This window comes from Electrona antarctica (assembly GCF_951216825.1).
Source record: "Electrona antarctica genome assembly, chromosome: 20".
NCBI classification, from domain to species: domain Eukaryota; kingdom Metazoa; phylum Chordata; class Actinopteri; order Myctophiformes; family Myctophidae; genus Electrona; species Electrona antarctica.
Window position 1 is genome coordinate 34,542,099 of NC_136801.1, and position 22,333 is coordinate 34,564,431.

The following is a 22,333-nucleotide window of genomic DNA, read 5'->3' on the forward strand; positions in this document are numbered from 1 at the left end:
GGCCCTAGTCTGGAGTGAGTGTGGAAATATAGTGGCCCTCTGGAGTGAGTGTGGAACTATAGTGCCCTCTGGAGTAAGTGTGGAACTATAGTGCCCTCTGGAGTAAGTGTGGAACTATAGTGGCCCTCTGGAGTGAGTGTGGAACAGATTAATTTGCCAGATAAAAATAAACCAGTCAACAGAATTTCCACCTGCAAAAAGCTTTGGTGTGGCATTCCATCCCCCCATTACAATCCACATTGTTGTAGACTAGCACCGTTGTAAAAAATAATTAAAAAGGTCATAACAGATCTGATTATTAAATCTGCATATTGTCATGACTCTGTGGTCATAGTTTGAGCTCAACCGCGAACCCCTAATTAATGTTACATGATGTCACTGTGTAGCTCAGCTCATTATGCGTGCGTGCGTGTCCATTGTTGCTATGCAACACCGTTGACAAACATTTGGTTACTGTGAGTTTAGCAGCCTTTAGCGTTTCATTCCAAGACACTACCGCTTCCACACATCTCTAAACAACAACTCGGGTAACATTACAGCTTCTTATAAACATTGATGATGATAATAAGCTTGTGCGGCTCTGCGTAGTAAAGCATAGGCTAACGCAGGTAAATAGCCTACTAGCTGGCTACTATTATTGGCCTGTAGTCCTGCAGACTAGAGACGTCGCTGTCCAAGAATGAGGCTCAAAGTGACATGCATAGACAACGATGTTTAATCCTGCAGTGCAAAAATAGGAGCAGCAAATTAAAAACGAAAACATAGCATATCCAATTCAATACAATAATATCAGAAAAGAAAGCATATAATAGATAATCTAAACTATTCGTTTTTGTCTTATAAAGTGGCGTTTTATTATAAAGAGATGTTTTATTTTTTAGTTCATACTAATTGCTTGTCTCCCTGATTCCTATGAGGTAATTACAACTAAGTGCACAGGATAACTGCTTTCGCTTTGGAATAAATTAGGCTTTATAATGTGGTTCAATTGGCCAGCTAAATGGTTTTTATGTTAAAGTGAAATTACAGTAATTGTAGGCTATATGTGTTAATGAGGTAATTGTTCATCTCCCTCTGATTTGAACTTTTCAGACAAATGAATGTCCAAATGTATTCACTGGAAAAAAAGATCACCAATAAAGTGGCCTTTGGTCTTTGGGTTTCATGTGGAGACCCCACATGATTTTGCGGTGGTCCCCAGATGACATAACCTGACTCCGCCAGATGGGGCAGCAGAGAGTACACTGGGTTCCCAGGAGGGGGGAACCCAGTGTACTCTCTGCTGCCCCATCTGGCGGAGTCAGGTTACAGATGACAATGAACTGAATGAAGTGACAATGTAAAGGACAACTTTAGTTTTTTTCAACCAAGGTTCATGTTTTAGGTCGTTATTAGCTATAGAGAAAGTCACAGAAATTATATCTGGCCACAAAAGATCACATGGAATGTGACAAACTGACATATTGAGCCTATGACACACAATATACCTACTTCACATTCAGTAGATCTTGTGATCTTTTGTTGCCAGATGTAATTTCCTGGGGTCTAGTAGGACTCTAGTAAATATTAACTAGAAACTAGTCGCAATTTTGGAAAAAAAGTGTGGTTGCTGCAATCGCATATATAGGCCCCTCCCACTAATTTTGCCAGCCAATTTACAATGTTATGTCACCTCTGTGATCATGCGATTTTTCTGCAACAAACTCACATTTTTTGCATTTGCGGCACCCCCTACATAATTTCTTTTGGCTCTGGGTTGATAAAACCACCTGCGACATGTTTTGGGATAGATTGGACATTCCGTTCGTGATTTGTGGCATTGTTTTGCAAGATAGGCCCCTCCCACTAACTTTGGATGACGAAGTACTTTTTTTTACTATGTTAAAATAAGACCCTTATTGCATCAAAGGTTATCAACATTATAAAATATTATGAAAACTGTTAAAATGGTCAAATAATATAAGACAGAGGCAAAAGTTATTGAAAATAGCCGATTGTCTATTTCCTCAATATTTATCTGAACTGGAACAGAGTCAAACAAAATGTAACAAAAACTCCTACAGTTCCATCATGTGCTTGTCAGGGTGGGAGGTCCCCTGGATTATTTTGGGGGTCGTAGCCTTAAAAGGTAGAACCACTGCAATGATCAGGTTGTCAGTGATTCAATGAGGTAGGCTTGTCCCATCTTCCTTGGTCACTCCAGCCACCTGCATGTCCTCCTCTCTCACCGCGCCCATAAACCCTCGTCTTTGGCCTTCCTCTACTCTCACCTGGCACTTCCATCTTCTGCATCCTTCTCCCTATAGCCCTAGCTCTCCCTCGTCTGCATGTCCAAACCATCCACAAGGAGAATCCTACACTACTAGCATCCACACAAAAAAAATCCCCCTTTTTTATGGAGGGACAGACAGTATAGGCTGACAGTGAAATGGGGAGAGAGATGGGGGGGGGGGGTGACATGCAGTAAAGGCTGTCGGCATCGGGAGTCGAACCCGCGGCACACTGGATTACCAGCCAAGGTTCCTGGACCGCTGAGCCATGGCCAAGGCCAGCATCCACAATTCTAACGACCCCACAGCGCCCCGATCCTGTCTTTTCGTTAACGTATTTTTTTTCCCCTGTTTCTTTTGCAGAGCAATGCCTCTTCCAGACACAATGTACTGTGCCCAGCAAATCAACATCCCTCCGGAGCTGCCAGACATCCTCAAACAGTTCACCAAGGCAGCCATCAGAACCCAGCCCCGGGATGTGCTGCTGTGGTGTGCAGCGTAAGTAGACTAGAGCAATCTCTTGCTTTTTGCTGTCAGGGGTTCAGCTATATGGGCGATGGATACATCTATCTAACTATAAATGCACCGTGTGTGTGTGTGTGTGTGTGTGTGTGTGTGTGTGTGTGTGTGTGTGTGTGTGTGTGTGTGTGTGTGTGTGTGTGTGTGTGTGTGTGTGTGTGTGTGTGTGTGTGTGTGTGTGTGTGTGTGTGTGTGTGCGTGCGTGTGCGTGTGCGTGTGTTGTGCAGGTATTTCCATGCTCTGTCCAAAGGAGAGACTCTTCCAGTGAAAGACAGGCTTGAGATACATGTGGCCTCCCAGAAGACAGACACTGGGCTGACCCCAGGTCTGCTCAAGGTCCTGCACAAACAGGTAGTCACCCAGAAGACAGATACTGGGCTGACCCCAGGTCTGCTCAAGGTCCTGCACAAACAGGTAGTCACCCAGAAGACAGACACTGGGCTGACCCCAGGTCGGCTCAAGGTCCTGCACAAACAGGTAGTCACCCAGAAGACAGACACTGGGCTGACCCCAGGTCGGCTCAAGGTCCTGCACAAACAGGTAGTCACCCAGAAGACAGACACTGGGCTGACCCCAGGTCGGCTCAAGGTCCTGCACAAACAGGTAGTCACCCAGAAGACAGATACTGGGCTGACCCCAGGTCTGCTCAAGCACTTTAATGGGTTAAAGGCAGTCGTGGGAAGTAACTATGAAGTACATTTATAAAATAATGCTTTATACTTCTACTCTACTATACACATCAGAGGCAAATATTATACTTATTTCACAGCTTCACATACAGATTCATACACATTAAAGGGATTGTGACATAAACAAAAGTTTTTGTAATTCTTCTGGGGTTTTCTGGCTCAAACGAGTGCTCTGATTTGCCTGTGGACTCACTGTGATGTGAGAGTCCACAAATCACATATATGACATAACAGTTTGCCACTGTTGAGGGATTCTGCCTGTTTTCATTGCAGCTCAAAAGGCCACACAGAAAACCCCAGAGAATCCACTGAATGTTCAAGCTTCTGGTCGTGTGGGTGTAATTGAGGTCTTTAATCACTTAAGCCCTATTTTAAACTGTCTGTCTGTCTGTCTGTCTGTCTGTCTGTCTGTCTGTCTGTCTGTCTGTCTGTCTGTCTGTCTGTCTGTCTGTCTGTCTGTCTGTCTGTCTCTCTCTCTCTCTCTCCCCCAGCTGTCTCCGAGCCACATAGACATGTCCATGCCGAAGCAGACGTGCAGCAGGGAGGACCTCCGTGTGAGATGGAAGGGAGTGTGTCTGCCAGAGGAGCAGCTGCAGAGCCTGCTCTGTCTGGGTGACTTCACAGAGGAGGAGGACCACGTCGACTGGATGCACTTCTTCGCTCTGGGCTGCAGCGCTCTGGGAGGGGTGAGATGATGATGATGATGCTGCTATACCGGCATGGGGAACCAAGGGTCCCGGGTTCGATTCCCATGTTGTTTTTTACCCAGGGAAGTAGCTGAGCACAGGTGCTCATTTTCAGCAACGCCCTGCACATAGAAACACACAGACAGACACACATTAAAACCTGGGAGCTGACCAGTACAACCACAGTCTTATACTGTTGGCCACTAAGCAGCTCCAGGGGGAGCAGTTGGGGGTTCAGTGCCTTGCTCAAGGGCACTTCAGCGGTGTTGGGTGAGTGATGACAATCACTTCCCCACCCAGATCTTTCCTGCCCGTCCGGGGAATCGAACCGGCAACCTTTCGGCAACAAGGGCGCTCCTTTAACCCTTAGGCCACCACTGCCCCAAACCCTACTGTTGTGGTAGCCTGGCTAATAAGCCAGACTAATATCACACAACACTGTCGCGGGCAGGCTTTTTTTTTTGCCAACGGCCTGGCACTCTGGCTTATTAGCCAGGCTAATGTTGTGGAGCAAGACACTTGACCCCTAGCCTGGCCCAGCCAGCGTGCTTTCTGGAATAGAGGTGGCGGGTTGCCAGTGGTGGAAAGTAACTAAGCATTTTTACTTAAATACTGTACTTTTTTAGGTATTTGTACTTTACTTGAGTATTTCCAATTTCCAGTACTTCTACTCCACTACACCTTTTACAAATGTGTACTTTTACTTCACTACAATTATTTGAAAACTTTAGTTACTAGTTACTTTGCAGATTTTAACCACTTCAACCCTATACATTTCGGCCATTTGAAAATTGTGTGTGTGTGTGTGTGTGTGTGTGTGTGTGTGTGTGTGTGTGTGTGTGTGTGTGTGTGTGCGTGCACGTGCGTGCGTGCCATCTGTCTCCCTCAGAGCATCCACAGTGCACTGAGGGTTGCCTGTGAGGTCCTGACGGAGGATGAGGAGGGAGGCGCGGCGCGGATCCCCTTCAGCACCTTCGTCACCCTCTACACCTTCCTGGCCCGGCTGGACGGGGATATCCCACCCGACCGGATGCAGGATGTCCTCAGCAGCCTGCACACCACAGCGTAGGTGTTTCTCCAACCTCGTCCTACAGGGACACTTCACCCTTTTTTCTTCACCCCCATCTGAAAATATGTTGTTCCAGGGACCCCCCCAGAAGCAAAATAATATATATTCAAAGATTTGCACTACATTTTCACGATTTTTCAAAAATAGCAGACCTACAAGCTTGTTGCACGGAACCCGGTGCCGCGCTATGAGCTTGTAGATATGCTATTTTTCAATAGCTAAAGTATAACATAATGCTTAGAATACCAAAAGGGGTTCCTGCCCAAAATGGGTTAATGATGTTTGGGAGACAAGAAACACTTTCCTGGGGTTTTTTATGTGGGTAATATGAGTTTTTAGATATTTTAGTATTTCAAAGTGTCCATGATGTCATGGACACTGGGCTCACTTCCTTCCTGGACTACAATTCCCATAATGATTTGGTGCACTGCTCCTCCTTGTGGATAGGGGGATGGCTGTCTTACTGAGACCATAGATATTGATGCCTCATTGGCCGCTGCAGTTTGTTGGAGCGATGTGTTTGTTGAAGGAGGTGCGGAATAATTTACACTGGGAGAGGAAGTACGCCGGAAGTGTGGAAGGCACGTTATGTCACGCTGCCACTCAAGTGATTACTGGCCAATCACAGCGCTTCTTTTCCGGGACTTACAGACCCGAACATGCGCCCTGTGACCGTGTGACGCACGCTCATGCTTCCGCGGGGCTTCGCAAGGAATCTCTGGAAAGTGTTGCCCTCCCTTGAGCACATACGCTCCAGAGGCAGAAAGGGCGTCTACGTTTATATGTCTATGACTGAGACAACATGTAGTCCAACTCCAGGAAGTAAGTGAGCCCAGTGTCCATTGACAAAATGGACACTTTGAAATGCTGAAAAAACACATAGGCCTATTACCTATCTAATAAAAGTGTTTTCTTGTCTCCCAAACATAATTAAAATAAGATCTGGTTGCAAAAGTACAGTACTTAAGTAAATGCACTAATGACTTCCCACCACTGAACATGGACATATTTAACATGTGTTCCAGGGAGCAGCAAGCAGGGATGATAAAACCGCTGGACTTCATCCACCTGGAAAACCTGGACCAAATATCTACTGCTACAGCGGACCGGACTGAATAGGGACTTATTATAACACGGCCTGAAGGCCTGCAAGTTCAGTGTGCAACTCTGAAGTTTGACTTTTTTTTCACAACAGAACGATAAGATTCAGGTTAAAAATGAAATCAGTCACATTTCACCTTTTCTCCAGTAAGGGATTGTCTGAATTCTCAGGGGTCTGAACTACGTCTGATGGATGAGGTGTCAGGTAGTTCTATTCCCTTCCCATGTCAATCTTCTGGGACAAGCACGCCTATCCCATTACAACTTCTGTCCTGATTTTTAATCTCTCTCCTGTGTGTGTGTGTGTGTGTGTGTGTGTGTGTGTGTGTGTGTGTGTGTGTGTGTGTGTGCGTGCGTGCGTGCGTGCGTGTGTGTGTGAGAGAGAGATAATAGTCTGTGACTGTCTGAAAGCTTATAGGCATTAGGCACTGTAGAAGAGAGATTAAAGAGCCATATGATTTCTTGTCGTTTTGGTATTCTAATTCTACTAATTTGATGAGTCACCTGCCTTGCCTCCTTATTAGCAGCAGGTGTTGCTGATAGGCAGAGGCACTGCTTTCAACTGTTCTCTTGGAGCTGTGTATGTGTAGCGTTTTGACGGTTTATTTATCGTATTTATTTTATTTATGGAACAGCGATTTACCATTTATTTGACATTGATGTGCCCACTATAATATTCCTTATAGTGCCCAAGCTGTTCTTCGGTGCCCAAGCTGCGTCTATCGTCATCATTCAAATCAGTTGTTTTTGTTTTCCATGACAGCATTTCATCTTACTATTATATTTTATGCAGTGTCACTGAGCAGTATGGGTGGGTTTTCTTTTCTGTCTTATTTGTTCTTATTTGTTTTGATGAATTGAACAAGGTGGACCCTCTTTTAAACAAGTCACAAGTGTAATGCTTAATTGGGTCGTCCACTCCCAGTTAACAGTCTTTGTATTGAGTTTGTGCTTGAAATGTATTGTAATTCTGCAAACTGTTAATACATATTTCAATCAATCAATCAATTATTCTTACTTACTTACTTACTTACTTACTTACTTACTTACTTACTTACTTACTTACTTATACTTAGCCTACTACTATTGTATAATAGGCCTACTAGTTATTTTATTTGACAAAACATAAAATTGCTATTGTTGAACTAAAACAATAGAGGGCGCAAGATCTCTTTAAACGGTTATTTTGCTACCATGTTCATAGTCTGTCAATTACATTTCAGTTCGTTTTTAATTCGTTTCTAAAGTCGGTTTGGTATTTAATTTCGTTGAAAATGCTTAGTTTTAGTGGGGTTTTTAATTTAATTTAGTTGGTGTTCGTTTTTAACATTTCTAATCTTAGTAAAAATCTGGTTTAGTTTGGGGCAAGATTCAACAAGATCAGCAAAAATAGAAAGTTGGGGGGAAAAAGCAGATCTAGAAGCTCACAACGTCTTTGATATTGACGCGTTGTGAGCTTGTAGATCTGCAATAGGGTAACGTAAGGTTCCGCCCCCTGGGTGTCCACCAGTGTTGCCAGGTCTGCTTATTAAAAGCGAATTTTGGCTTGTTTTTCTGTAAAGTCACTTACTAATTGGTGATTACGGTTTATGGATTTTTCTTTTTCTTTAATTCTTTCAAAAGTGTAGTTGTTTATCTGGCCTTGCTTTTTAATGTTTTTAATGTTGTTCAAAGATAGAATGTTGTTCTCAAACATTTCCATGTCAAGGAGGACCATCAATAATTATACAACTAATAATTATTAAACTATTTCATACAATTATGCTGCATAATTTGCAACCACTTCCACATACTTTGTGCTAGAAATCTAGTTCAAACTTCAACATGTTCAGCTTTATGCAGTAATTTATGCTTGTATAGTTTTATTTTTTACAAAATGTTATGCAGTTTATAGTTTTTGCCCGAGGTATATTTGTACGTCTAAATGTTATGATGAATTGAACAAGGTGGACCCTCTTGTGAACAAGTGTAGCGCTGTGCTTTATGGTGTAGTCCACTCACAGTTAACAGTTTTAGTTTTTTGATTGATTGATTGAAATATTTATTAACAGTTTGCAGAATTTCAAGCACAAACTCAATACAAAGACTGTTAACTGTGAGTGGACGACCCAATTAAGCATTACACTTGTTTACAAGAGGGTCCACCATGTTCAATTCATCAAAACATTTAGAGACGTACAAATAGACACTTCTATATAGTCAAAGAACAGAACAGGAATTCATCATGTATTGAGTTGTGCTTGAAATGTATTGTAATTCTGCAAACTATCTATCTATCAATCAATCAATCAATCAATCAATCAATCAATCAATCAATCAATCAATCAAACAAACAAACAAACAAACAAACAAACAAACAAACAAACAAACACTGGGCTTGTTTCTTTTGTAGACCCTGGTTGCTTATTTCTCTTGCGACCTGGCAACGCCGGTCCGCTCCGCTGCTGCAGCACAGTGGTCGTTGAACTGAACTCCTGCCTCATCACCACCACAGTTCTGTCTCTGATGCTCCTGGTCTGATACGAACCCTTCCGATCAGCACATTCATATTATAATAATCGATAGTTTTTTTGGGATCGATACAGTCGGCGTTGGCGGCAGCCACCATGGCCCAGAAGAAGACGAACAAAACCCACAACAAGAAAGGTTTGTTATTATTTTAACAAAAAAACACTACATTCACTCCTTTTTGTGTGTTGCAACAAATCTCGCGAGAGTCGCCCCGAAAAAGAGCGGATCTACAAGCTCACAAGGCGTCGCTCCCGCAACGCTTGTGAGCTTGTAGATCCGCTCTTTTTCGGGGCGACTCTCGCGACACTTCATACTTTTTGGGAGAGAATTATAAAGCAATGCTGCGGTGTTTTTAATGTTGTGTTGACTTGACGTTATGCTTCATTCAATGGGCTACATCTTTATTGACAGACTGACTGGGACTATATGGCTGGTGAATGATGCTAGCGTTAGCATGCCGGCTGCTGGGTTGTGTATGTAGTTTATCAACAGTGAGAGAGCAATAGAGCATAGATGATGATGATGCTGGTACTGCTGCTGTTAGCTACATCTGGTGCTAGCTGGAACACCCCTGTCTGCAGGCTACCACTCTGAGACCCCTTTCCACCGGTTGGTTCCCAATGGGAACCGGTTCAGTTCTTTTTGGGTTTTAGTCCATGAGCCAGAGCTCCAAAATTGGTGGGCAAACTAGACCTATATTAAATTGTTTATAGGATCAATACAAGTAAATTAATACATGATAACCCTTCCACAGTAGTAGCTTTTTCATATTTTCGATAATTTTGCATATTTTCCTACATAATGCCTCATTTGCATATTTAAAAATGTAAAATTTGTAATACAATAAATCATTATCTTCGTGTAAGTATTCAATTGAGGAAGTTTCATGGTGATGACAATCTAATATAGGTATGGTTTTGCCCACTCAATTCATAATTAATGTTCCAATTTTGGAGCTCTGGCTCATGGACTAAGAACCAAAAATAACTGAAAAGGGGCCTGTATGGAGACTGGAGCTCTCTCTCTCTCTCTCTCTCTCTGTGTCTGTATCTCTCGCTCTCTGTGTCTCTGTCTGTCTGTCTGCTTCTCTCACTTACTCTCTCTGTCTCTCTCTCTCTCTCTCTCTACTCTGTGTCTGTCAGTCTATCATTTACATACTGTAGCCCTAGAATGTCTGTGATTATACATAATATTTCATAATACACAGCCATAGAACATTCGTATCCGCTCCCGGTTTGCAAAGAGACATGATGTGTTACAGGTCTGACGGGAATGAACCAGCCACTGTATCATATTTAATAATTATTGTGGTGCTTTCTTTGTCAGATTTGTGAATGTTGTAGACTAATTAATTCACATGACAAGTAGAGTTTGTCACGGTGTTCATTTTGACAGTAAAGTTTGCTGTCCTTTAGTCATAGTCTTTTGAATAAAACTCCATTTGACCGTTATCTGAAATGTTTTTGTTTTAGTTGACTATCATGTTTTATCGTGAGAGTTTAGTCAGCTAAATCTACAGTTGATTTAGTACATTTTAAAAAGTATTTTGGTGGGCTGTGATGGCGTCATAATTTAGTTTTTAACCATTCACAGTGCACAGCCGGTAAAGCTAAATAGCATTCCATTTTGCTCTGGTTTTGGCTAGTTTCAGACAACTTTCTTTTTGTTTTCTTATTTGGTTTAGTCCAGTAGGTCTGGTGGCTGTGCTTGTGTTCGAGTCCCAGGGCCAACTGGCTGAGGGGACATCTAGGCTTTCACTAGCCGTAAGGAACGCTATCTGGCATCTAGAGGCCAATAGAAGTCTATGTAGAAGAGCCTGGCCCCATGAAGTGAACAGAGTTGTCGTAACTCTGTCTTACTCTATGGCTCTGGAAATTGACAGCCCATTAATTTAACCTGATTCTTGTATTAAACAACATTAAACCCGCCACGATTGCAGTCGTAGCTTGCATTATCCTCTTTGTATCTGTCAAGTTTTTGTTTAATACAATTCTCAGATCCAACGATAAATATTGTGAAAATAGCCAGACTACGCTTGTAGATTGTCTATTTTCACAATGTTCGCCTCTTTCTTACGTAATTTTTCACAATTTGGCATATAACATATCTTAAAAGTAATTAAATTGTCACCAACAATAAACAGATGATATGAAGGAACAGGATACAGTATGCAACCTGATGTTTTTACAATGGTGGCGAGTTGTACATCAACTTGTGTCCTCGTAAAAAGCATGTGACCCTGGATCTCACAAACATCACTGAATCGGTCACACACACACACACACACACACACACACACACACACACACACACACACACACACACACACACACACACACACACACACACACACACACACACACACACACACACAGGGAGAGATTCAAAATCAGGACAGAAGTTGTAATGGGATAGGCGTGCTTGTCCCAGAAGATTGACATGGCATTGGGAAGGGAATAGAACTACCTGACACCTCATCCATCAGAAGTAGTTCAGACCCCTGAGAGTTCAGACAATCCCTTACTGGAGAAAAGGTGAAATGTGACTGATTTCATTTTGAACCTGAATCTTATCGTTCTGTTGTGAAAATGTAAGCGAAAGAAAGACATGGTATTTTCTATTGCCTGGCATTGATAGTTGTCCATAACCTGTGTGAGAGTGACGCTCCCACAGGACCCAGGATGCATTGTGAGTCAGTGTCCTCATCACAATAGAAAGACCATGTGAACAAGACAAGACTAAGTGTCATATAGCATCAAGTAAGTAGTAGTAAGTAGCCTTGCCGAGCCATGAGGCCCATAGGGCAGGAGCCTATCTCCTGTTTCTGTAGCGTGAGGCAGCTTGATGTACAAGTACACCCCCTGGACATGACGCTAGTATGTCGCAGGGACTTACCCCCAATCCAACCCTTGATGCTGAGTGTCAAGCAGGGAGGCACTGGGTCCCATTTTTTTTTAGAGTTTTTGGTATGACCCGGCCGGGGATTGAACCCCGACCTCCCAGTCACAGGGCGGACACTCTAACCACAAGGCCACTGAGCTAACATCAAGACAAACGTTAAAATCTGATGAGTTGACGTGGTGGTTCCGTTGCCATGGTGCAGAGGGAATCACTCTATTAGATTGGTGGAAGCTGCACGCTATCATGGACGACAAGCACGCTCTAATCAACATCACACTTGGAGGTTGGGAAGTTGAGAAGTTTCAGCAAGATTGGGAAAACAGTTTGACCCTCTCGCCTCATCACCCATCACTCATTCTGAATTAATGAATGGTAAATGGTGCATTTATATAGCTTTACAGAGATTGTGCAATACATTCACTAGGGCTGCAACTAACGATTATTTTCATAATCTATTCACCTGCCGATTATTTAAACCATTAATCGGATTATTACACTTATTTAGCTATCACAGTGGTTCTCAACCTGTGGTACGCGTACCACCGGTGGTACTTGAGCCCCCCCAGGTGGTACGCGGAAGAATCTTAAAAAAAAAAAAGGGAGGGGTGAAAAGAAATAATATATATATATATATATATATATATATATATATATAATAAAAACATAATAAAACTATTGAAATACTACTTTGAATGGAAATAACATTACCATAATATCACTCAAATTTAATTTAAAAAATGTTTTGTTGAACACTTTCAACAGCGTGGGAACAGCGCATTTCCTGGCTGTTACTTTTAATGCGCCGGTCCGGTCCCCGCTGCAGCAAAGTGTGTGTGTGTACACGTGGTGACGCGCAGAGTTTGTTTACTAGTGACTAGTGTGTAGTGTCATGGCGGAGCCCATATCGCGTTTCAAATGGATATATTACTTATTTCCTTCAACTGCTCGTTTGCTCCAAAGAACAGTCAAAGTAAGTTGTTGAGTCCCAGATTATGATCCCACCGCTGGTTATACCTCCTCCCCTTCTCTGCCTGCTGGCACTGCGACGGGATTCAACTTTCTTTTGCATGCGTGCGTGCGTGTGTTTGTGTCGGTCGCGCGCTTGTGTTTGTGCGCGCGCACATCATGTGAGCGAGCGAGCGAGAGATAGAGAGGGACAGACAGACATACACCGATGGTGGAGGAAACCATGCAATGCACCAACCTGCACATCGGGAGAAATTTGGGGTTCAGTGTCTTGCTCAAGGATACTTTGACACTAACTCTGGGGGAGCCCGGGTTTGAACTGGGAACCTTGTATTGGTCACTCTACCCCTGGACCACCGCCAATGAATGAATGAGTGAGTGAGAATTGGTGGGTGGATGAATGGGTTAGTTAGTTAATTAATCAAGTAAATAATTAAATCAGGGTTTGTCCCTGTAATACAGATCAGTTAACAGTACAGTTATAAGTAATTAACTGAAAACATATCGAAAACAAAATGTAGTAGAACCTCTAATCGACTTAACATCGCTCATGTAGATTAATCGAGAACGAGATGCAGGGTTTTTTGGGCTACTTTTAAACCCAATTGTTTTAACAATGAATGTCTACAAAATCAGTTAGTTTGCAGATGCCAGAGTTATGGTAACAGGCCGATGCGACAAATGTGGGGCAGAGGTTCCCTGATCTCCATGCCTTCAGGCTTGCGGAGACAAAAAAAAATTGCCATCTTATTGCGTGTAAAAAAAACACGTTTCCCAAATGCCCGAATGCCCCCGCCCCTAGTTAAAAATCACTAACGATACGATAGAAAGCAATATATGATTTGTTTTTAACACTCATCTTGTAATTATCATCATTACAAACTAATAAATGAACCCTTGTAAAAAAATAAGTTGTCATTTAAATGACAACTTTGGTTGTAACTAGGGGCGGGGGCATTCGGTCATTTGGTAAACGTGTTTTCTTTTTTTTACACCCAATAAGATGGCTATTTTTGTCTCCGCAAGCCTGAAGGCATGGAGATCAGAGAACCTCTGACCCACAGTTTTCGCATCGGCCAGCTCTGGCATCTGCAACAATCCGACAGATGCGTGGCTGGTTAAGACTCACCCGTGGCTCCCGACATGGATTGCTGGTTAAAAGTCACCTGTGTCTTCCTACCCAAACCCTAACCCTGGGTAGGGTTTGGGTTTGGGGTACGTAGGGTGCCGTGTCTTCCCTGTGAGGTTAGGGCTAGGTTAGGGTTTGGGTTAGGGTTTGGGGGGGTAGGTAGGGTGCCATGTCTTCCCTGTGAGGTTAGGGTTAGGTTTGGGTTAGGGTTTGGGGGGGTAGGTAGAGTGCCGTGTCTTCCCTGTGAGGTTTGGGTTTGGGGGGGTAGGTAGGGTGCCGTGTCTTCCCTGTGAGGTTAGGGTTAGGTTTGGGTTAGGGTTTGGGGGGGTAGGTAGGGTGCCGTGTCTTCCCTGTGAGGTTAGGGTTAGGTTTGGGTTAGGGTTTGGGGGGGTAGGTAGGGTGCCGTGTCTTCCCTGTGAGGTTTGGGTTTGGGGGGGTAGGTAGGGTGCCGTGTCTTCCCTGTGAGGTTAGGGTTAGGTTAGGGTTTGGGTAAGGTGTCGGACTAATGCCTGTGACGGACTGTTAGTATTATATGTCGGAACCAGAGTAATATAGTAAGAGAGTGGCGACACTAGCGTTGACTCCCAGTCCCATTGTAACAATGGAATGCAGAAGTGCTCATTCTATCTCAATGGGATAGTTCCAGCCATAGGATCAATGTTTGGAACTATAGCCCATAGGCACCCGCCACCCGCTTTGCGGCAAGATCAAAGCGTGTCGCTACTCTCCTACTCTCCACGCTGGTCGGAACAAATACATGCACCCGTCTAGTCTACCCCTGTCTCTCTCTCTCTCTCTCTCTCTCTCTCTCTCTCTCTCTCTCTCTCTCTCTCTCACACACACGCACACACGTGCACACACACTATCTATATCCCTATTTATCTCACCCACTGTCTTGTCTCTTCTCTCTCTCTCTCTCTCTCTCTCTCTCTCTCTCTCTCTCTCTCTCTCTCTCTCACACTGTCATAGATACACACACACACACACACACACACACACACACACACACACACACACACACACACACACACACACACACACACAGAGACAGCGTTTTGTCAGCTCTAATAATAGTTGGTATCAGGTTGTTCTCGGAGAGCTGGGAAGAAGGGAGAGGTGTTTGTTTCTCTCTAACTCTTGTGTGTTTGCGTGTAGATCCATTATTCTACCGTTTGCTTTTGTTTTCTTTTGTTGTTCATTGTGCGGAGGATCGAGGTCGTAGTACGTACGTGGCTGAAGGTCATTTGTGGTCCCTGCAGAGGTCAGAAGGTCATGTATTTGTTATTGATTGTTGATTGATTTTATCAGGTAGACTGTAACTAGGTGCAAGCATTCAACTGAGTACTGTATTTATTCAAGTACATTGAACCCATTCAGGCCGGGAACCCCTTTTGGTGTTTTAAGTATGATGTTATACTTTAGCTATTGAAAACCGCGCTACAAGCTTGTAGATCTGCTATTTTTGAAAACTTGTGAAAATGTGGTACAAATCTTTGAATGTATATTCTTTCAGAGCGAACGTTTTTAACTCTTATCTTTGCTTTTGGTGGTTGGTGGCCAATTACATATACTTTTTGGCCAATTACATGTGTGTGTGTGTGTGTGTGTGTGTGTGTGTGTGTGTGTGTGTGTGTGTGTGTGTGTGTGTGTGTGTGTGTGTGTGTGTGTGTGTGTGTGTGTGTGTGTGTGTGTGTGTGTGTGTGTGTGTGTGTGTGTGTGTGTGTGTGTGTGTGTGTGTGTGTGTGTGTGTGTCTCCAGCTGGTGCTTGTTGACGCTCGTTAATGTCAAGGCAATTATGTCTATACACTGTCAAATAGGTCTACATCTACAGTATTCTAAGGTAGCAATAGACATGTTATCCTGCTCATTACGGTGCACAAATGTATACATACATCTTTGTGTTTGAGCACAAAATGCACTTTGATTTTGCGGCCCCCCACACACAATCATTCTACAGTTGTGGCCCCGGCTTAATCTAGTTGAAAACCCCTGAAAAGTGGTACTGAATTTGCAGCTCAACAAAAGCTCATTCATCCTAGTGTGTGTCAGAGGACAATTTCACGATAAATAATTAAAATCTCTGCGATACAATTATTGTGAGCTTTAAAAAAAAAAAAAACGATAACAACGATTATTGCCCCATCCCTAATCTGTGGTTCCTTCAGGCTTTTCCTGGAATTCTCCATTGTTCTACTACAGGCTCTGCCAAGGATCCTCAGTGTTCTGCTGGGTTCCGTAACGCGGTCCCTGGAGGGTTCTGTAAGGTCCAAAGGCCAGGTGGTCCCTGGAGGGTTCTGTGGGGTCCAAAGGCAAGGTGGTCCCTGGAGGGTTCTGTGGGGTCTAAAGGCCAGGTGGTCCCTGGAGGGTTCTGTGGGGTCTAAAGGCCAGGTGGTCCATCCATGGAGCAGCACCACTGTCCTGACAGCTCCTCTCCCGCTGCTGTAGAGGAGCTGTACGCTGAGGAGGAACAAGGTCATTAGACTTGATAGACTACAGCCTTTCTCTTCCTGGAAAGTTATCATGCCTATGTATGATGTATGGCTGAGACAGGGTGATTAATCTATCAACAATGACCACTCAGCCATACATTATCCTGCTTTTTACACGGCTACTTAATACATGACGTAATAAATTGACCCAAAACACAATAAAACAAGGTATCCTTGCTTATGGTAATGAAAGTATTCCATAAGTGTCCGCGCTGGCCGGCAGAATGGATTGGGGAGCATTTCACTTCCCCCCCTCGAGCGTTGATATGATTGGCTGGCACCTATCATAGTACCCCTCGAGCGTTGATATGATTGGCTGGCACCTATCATAGTACCCCTCGAGCGTTGATATGATTGGCTGGCACCTATCATAGTACCCCCTCGAGCGTTGATATGATTGGCTGGCACCTATCATAGTACCCCCTCGAGCGTTGATATGATTGGCTGGCACCTATCATAGTACCCCTCGAGCGTTGATATGATTGGCTGGCTCCTATCATAGTACCCCTCGAGCGTTGATATGATTGGCTGGCTCCTATTATAGTACCCCTCGAGCGTTGATATGATTGGCTGGCTCCTATCATAGTACCCCTCGAGCGTTGATATGATTGGCTGGCACCTATCATAGTACCCCTCGAGCGTTGATATGATTGGCTGGCACCTATCATAGTACCCCTCGAGCGTTGATATGATTGGCTGGCTCCTATCATAGTACCCCCTCGAGCGTTGATATGATTGGCTGGCACCTATCATAGTACCCCTCGAGTGTTGATAATATGATTGGTTGGCTCCTATCATAGTACCCCCTCGAGCGTTGATATGATTGGTTGGCTCCTATCATAGTACCCCCTCGAGCGTTGATCTGATTGGCTGGCTCCTATCATAGTACCCCCTCGAGCGTTGATATGATTGGTTTGGCTCCTATCATAGTACCCCCTCGAGCGTTGATATGATTGGTTGGCACCTATCATAGTACCCCTCGAGCGTTGATATGATTGGTTGGCTCCTATCATAGTACCCCCTCGAGCGTTGATATGATTGGTTGGCACCTATCATAGTACCCCTCGAGCGTTGATATGATTGGTTGGCACCTATCATAGTACCCCCTCGAGAGTTGATATGATTGGTTGGCTCCTATCATAGTACCCCTCGAGCGTCGATATGATTGGTTGGCTCATATCATAGTACCCCCTCGAGCGTCGATATGATTGGTTGGCTCCTATCATATAGTACCCCCTCGAGCGTTGATATGATTGGTTGGCACCTATCACAGTACCCCTCGCGCTGTTCTTGTGGTACCTCTGCGTCACATTCTACGTCACGATTCATTCATAAATGTAACGTGGGCCCAAGGAGCATGACGTCACACCTAGCCGATAATAGAAGATTTGAGAACGGATTAATCACATTAGAAATATCATCAGAGTTGTGCTGATCAGTTATTATGGTGGTACTTGGAGAGCCAAATCATTTGTACTTCAGTATAAAAAGGTTGGGAACCAATGCTTTAACTGATAAATACTATGTGAATGATCAAAACGTTGCAGATGAGATGGAGGTACTGAAACAGGATGGAGATCAGGTGTCATCTGCTGCTCAACAGGAGGTGAAAGCTGTGGTCCAGGACCCAGGTAGGGCCGTTCCTGGAACGGACTGACCTGGTGTGGAATGGAATGGAATGGAATGATTAGGGCTTAGATTGTAATGCAATGGAAATATATTTGACGTGGACTGGAATGCATGGGAATGCTTGGATTGGTTTGAATTGATTTGGCTTGGCTTGGACTGCACTGGAAGGGCTTGGAGTTTTGGTTTCAATCGTGATATTGATTAGCGGTATTGTATGGATTGGACTGTGTGCGTGCGTGCGTGCATGCGTGCGTGCGTGCGTGTGTGTGTCTGTGTGACGTGTGCGTGTCCTGGTCTACACCAGGGCTTCTCAATGTGCTTGGCACCATTGGGTGCCTTCTGCAAGTTTAAAATGTTTTTCAAAATAGTAAAAACAAAAACAAAAAAGTTAACTTTAGGGATAAGAGGTAAGGCAATGGCGAAAGTATATAAATTAACTCTTTACTGCGTAAAATTACGGCTCCATTTGGTTTCATTTTACACTCTCAAGAGTTCCAGAATCTAATAAGGGTCCATTTGGTTTAACAACTCTCCATCATTTAGCTGGGGACCACCTGGAACCCCCCTCAAGGACCACTGGTTGAAAACCACTGATTTACAGGGACGACCTGAGACAGAGGTTTGAGGTTTGGCATGGCCTGGTTTGGTGGATTTGGTGGTTTGAATTGATTACAAAATGGATTGGATTGGTGGATTGGACTGGCATGCTGTGTTTTAATGAGGCTATCATGCGATCCGGCAGCACATGGAATAATAGCTTTGACGGTCTGACTGGCAGGTTTTGCAGGTTTTCATAGTAATCTGCGACGTACAGTCGCAACAATATACCTTATACAATTTACCATTTTGTCAGCCTTCTGATTGGTCCCTGACTGACTAACCAGCAGGCTCATTCTGTTGTCTTCCGCCCTGGTTCCGTTTACGTTGAATTTGCTAAAACATAATTTTTGGAAAAATCTAAAACAAACTATGATATGCCCAGTCAGTCACCGTTTCTGCACCTGTGATGTTCCTTTTTACTGACACAAAGTTTAAAATAACAATTGAATGCACAGAAAGAATATCAACACGAAGCAACTGAAAAAAACACGTTATTTCAATGGTAGTGGGTGGAGAGAGAGGATTTTTGTCCAACCACAAAACGGCAACCAATGGGTGCGAAGAGGGGCAACCACATTTAGTTTGCATGTAGCCTATATGAGACATTTATATTCGTGTCAAAGGTCATGTCTCACCTATAGAAACAGAATCGGACACAAAGACCTTACCAAGATTCAATTTATCCCCTGAGCGAGCAGCCAGGCTCTATTAGCTCAATGGTCAGCATAGACCAGGTTCAAATCTGGGCTAAATGTAAATGATCTACAGCATCTATTTGTGTGAACTATGTTGTTCATTTGGCACTGTGCTCCTTATGCCAACCAATCAGCTGTTCACTACCATTCTCCCTCTGTATCAGGGTCATGTTAGCTCTCTGTTGATTGGTCATGCTGACATAGTTGTCATATCAGTCATTGCATATGTCATCGCACACACGCACGTGCACACACTCACACTCACACTCACACACACACACACACACACACACACACACACACTGACAGAGCCAGTCAGTTGTCACTGATCCATCAAAAACCTGCTGTTATGGTACCTTTCTTTGTCAGATTTGTGAATGTTGTAGACTAATTAATTCAATTCATAGTAGTTTGTGACGCAGTGTTCATTTTGACAGTAAAGTTTGCTGTCCTTCAGTCATAGTCTTTTGAATAAAACTCCAATTTAGTCATATTTCAGACAGTTCAATCTGAAATGTTTTTGTTTTAGTTGACTATCATGTTTTATCGTGAGAGTTTAGTCAGCTAAATCTACAGTTGATTTAGTCAATTTAAAAAAGTATTTTGGCGGGCTGTGATGGCGTCATAATACCTGATTTATTGTTGGCTGTTTGCCGAAAATAGTCACATTACAAGCTCACAATGTGTCAAGCTTGTAGATGGGCTATTTTAAGAGCGTGACACCCATGTGTAGCCAAGCATGAAATGACTTGTCTTAGTTCTACTTGATCTCTTCTCCACTAGATCCACTGGATCTGACAGCTTTTTCTGTCAGTGCTCCATTTGATTGGAACGAACTCCAAAAATACCTACAAATCAGATCACTGCCTTCCCTAGGTCAATTCAGGGAAATTATTTCTAGCACTTTTACTCAACAATGTAACTGTTTTAATTGATTATCATCTATCTAGTATAGTTATTTTAGCTTTGGACACTTTCTGTTTTACAATTCGTATATTTGATATTGCTGTATTTAGTGTATGTTGTTGATTTTGTGTTTTGTATTTCGGCTACATTGAAAATGAGGGCCTGCCCCTCAATTGTACTCCGAGTTTAAATAAAGGTTATGATGATGATGATGACCTGATCCTCACACACACACAGTCACGCACGCTCGCACGCACGCACTTACGTGTCGTGTACCCCCACACACACAGAATGACGGGCGAGGTCGTGTGCATGCATTCACCTGGGTGACGGAAGACTGCTGGGCGAGCGCTGGCGATTTGGCATGGGGGGGTCAGATCAACATATGGAATGAATTCTGTACTGGCCATATATGGAGCGTGTCTTGAGTGTACAGGGTTTGATGAGATCAGATCAACATATCGGAACAGGAAGGATGGGTGGGGAGGGATCAACATATGGAATGTCAGAACAGGTCAGCTCCATATATGGAGATCTAAGGGTTTGAGGTTTGAGGTCAGATGTATAGAGTTGCTGGCCGGCTCCATATATGCAGATCTAGGTGATGATCCAGTCTTCTCCATGTATGGCTATCCAGGATTAGATGTGCGACATCCAGTGTCGTGATCTTCACCATATATGGAGGCGTGATGTCACAAGGCGTGACCATATATGGAGGCGTGATGCCACGAGGTGTCACCATATATGGAGGCGTGATGTCACAAGGCGTGACCATATATGGAGGCGTGATGCCACGAGGTGTCACCATATATGGAGGCGTGATGTCACAAGGCGTGACCATATATGGAGGCGTGATGCCACGAGGCGTCACCATATATGGAGGCGTGATGCCACGAGGTGTCACCATATATGGAGGCGTGATGTCACAAGGCGTGACCATATATGGAGGCGTGATGTCACAAGGCGTGACCATATATGGAGGCGTGATGCCACGAGGTGTCACCATATATGGAGGCGTGATGTCACAAGGCGTGACCATATATGGAGGCGTGATGCCACAAGGCGTGACCATATGTGGAGGCGTGATGTCACAAGGCGTGACCATATATGGAGGCGTGGGGGGGAAGACTAACTGACGGACGAGAGATGCATGTTTCCATGGTAAAGGACATTTAGGGTAGTTAGGACACAGGATGACACCTGATACCCGTGTGTGTGTGTCTGTGTGTGTGTGTGTGTGTGTGTGTGTGTGTGTGTGCGTGTGTGCGTGTGCGTGTGTGAGAACCAGGTCACCTTATGTAACACTAGGCAGTGGCTTCAGATTTTCAGATCATCACAATGGCAGGGAAACCCCCTCACACATGCACACACACACACACACACACACACACACAGACACTCACACACACACACACACACACACACACACACACACACACACAAGCACATAAACAAACACACGCACGCACGCACACACATTGTGAACATGTTGAGGTTTGTTTGGTCTAGTGATACTATAAGTCTATTTAGTGTTTTCTAGGACTGTCCTCCACCAAATACATTAATAGTCCAACCGGTACATAGATTTTATGTTTTTGAGATCTCATTTGTATTTATTTTGTTGTCTTTATTGTGTGTGAGTGCATAGGACCCGAATGGAAACAAGACTGCAAGGTCTTTCTTTGGTGCTGTCCTTTTGGACCAAATGCTTGCCTGTACCCTGTGCACTTTTTATTATCTAATAAAATAATCAATCAATCAATCAATCAAAACTGGGATCTACGGCCAGCCACCTGCCTTGACCATGTCAGGGGGGAGGAAGAGAGAGAGACAGACAGACAGATGCAGTGCAAGCAACAGCAATGGCAATGCTCAGAACTATACATTGGAAGCGATAACAAGCAGATATGATGATAGTGTAACAGCAGTCCACCGTCCATACAATCGTACGGACAGTCAACAGTGTGACGACGAAATTCTAATGTATATTTTACATGGATAGTACTAACCAGTGACATACAGTACGCATGTGTCTACAGTTTACAGGCGATTTTGTGCTCATCATTCTGGAAATAAAGCCCCATTTTTGCTTAGTCACACGCAGGTTTCTGAGGTTTGACATTCACATTTCACACACAGCGGAAAGGACAGTCTGTCTGTCTGTCTGTCTGTC

General features: G+C 43.8%; 3 protein-coding genes across 12 annotated transcripts in view; all 3 read left to right on the forward strand.

Annotated features, from left to right (window-relative positions):
- The window catches only part of mtmr6 (myotubularin related protein 6), a 122,224-nt gene that overhangs the window by 60,321 nt on the left and 39,570 nt on the right, over positions 1–22,333 (forward strand). The gene's annotated exons all lie outside the window — the stretch shown is intronic.
- On the forward strand, positions 1,052–6,352 carry ropn1l (rhophilin associated tail protein 1-like; the record flags this gene model as incomplete). The annotated part of the gene is made up of 6 exons (XM_079489885.1): positions 1,052–1,056; positions 2,634–2,768; positions 3,017–3,392; positions 3,970–4,164; positions 5,054–5,229; positions 6,259–6,352. The coding sequence occupies 6 exons, from the start codon at positions 1,052–1,054 to the stop codon at positions 6,350–6,352; spliced, it is 981 nt and encodes a 326-aa protein (XP_079346011.1).
- Positions 8,775–22,333, forward strand: part of unm_hu7910 (un-named hu7910) — a 69,734-nt gene continuing 56,175 nt past the window's right edge. For 7 of the 10 annotated variants that reach the window (XM_079490297.1, XM_079490296.1, XM_079490300.1 and 4 more), the window contains exons 1-3: positions 14,946–15,102; positions 16,007–16,313; positions 17,878–17,961. In XM_079490297.1, coding sequence (XP_079346423.1) covers positions 16,241–16,313; positions 17,878–17,961 — 157 coding nt within the window. In that variant the 5' untranslated portion in view covers positions 14,946–15,102; positions 16,007–16,240. Of the gene's footprint in view, positions 8,981–14,945; positions 15,111–16,006; positions 16,314–17,877; positions 17,962–22,333 lie in introns of those variants that run through there. The other 3 variants (XM_079490298.1, XM_079490299.1, XM_079490305.1) reach the window with 3 other exon arrangements.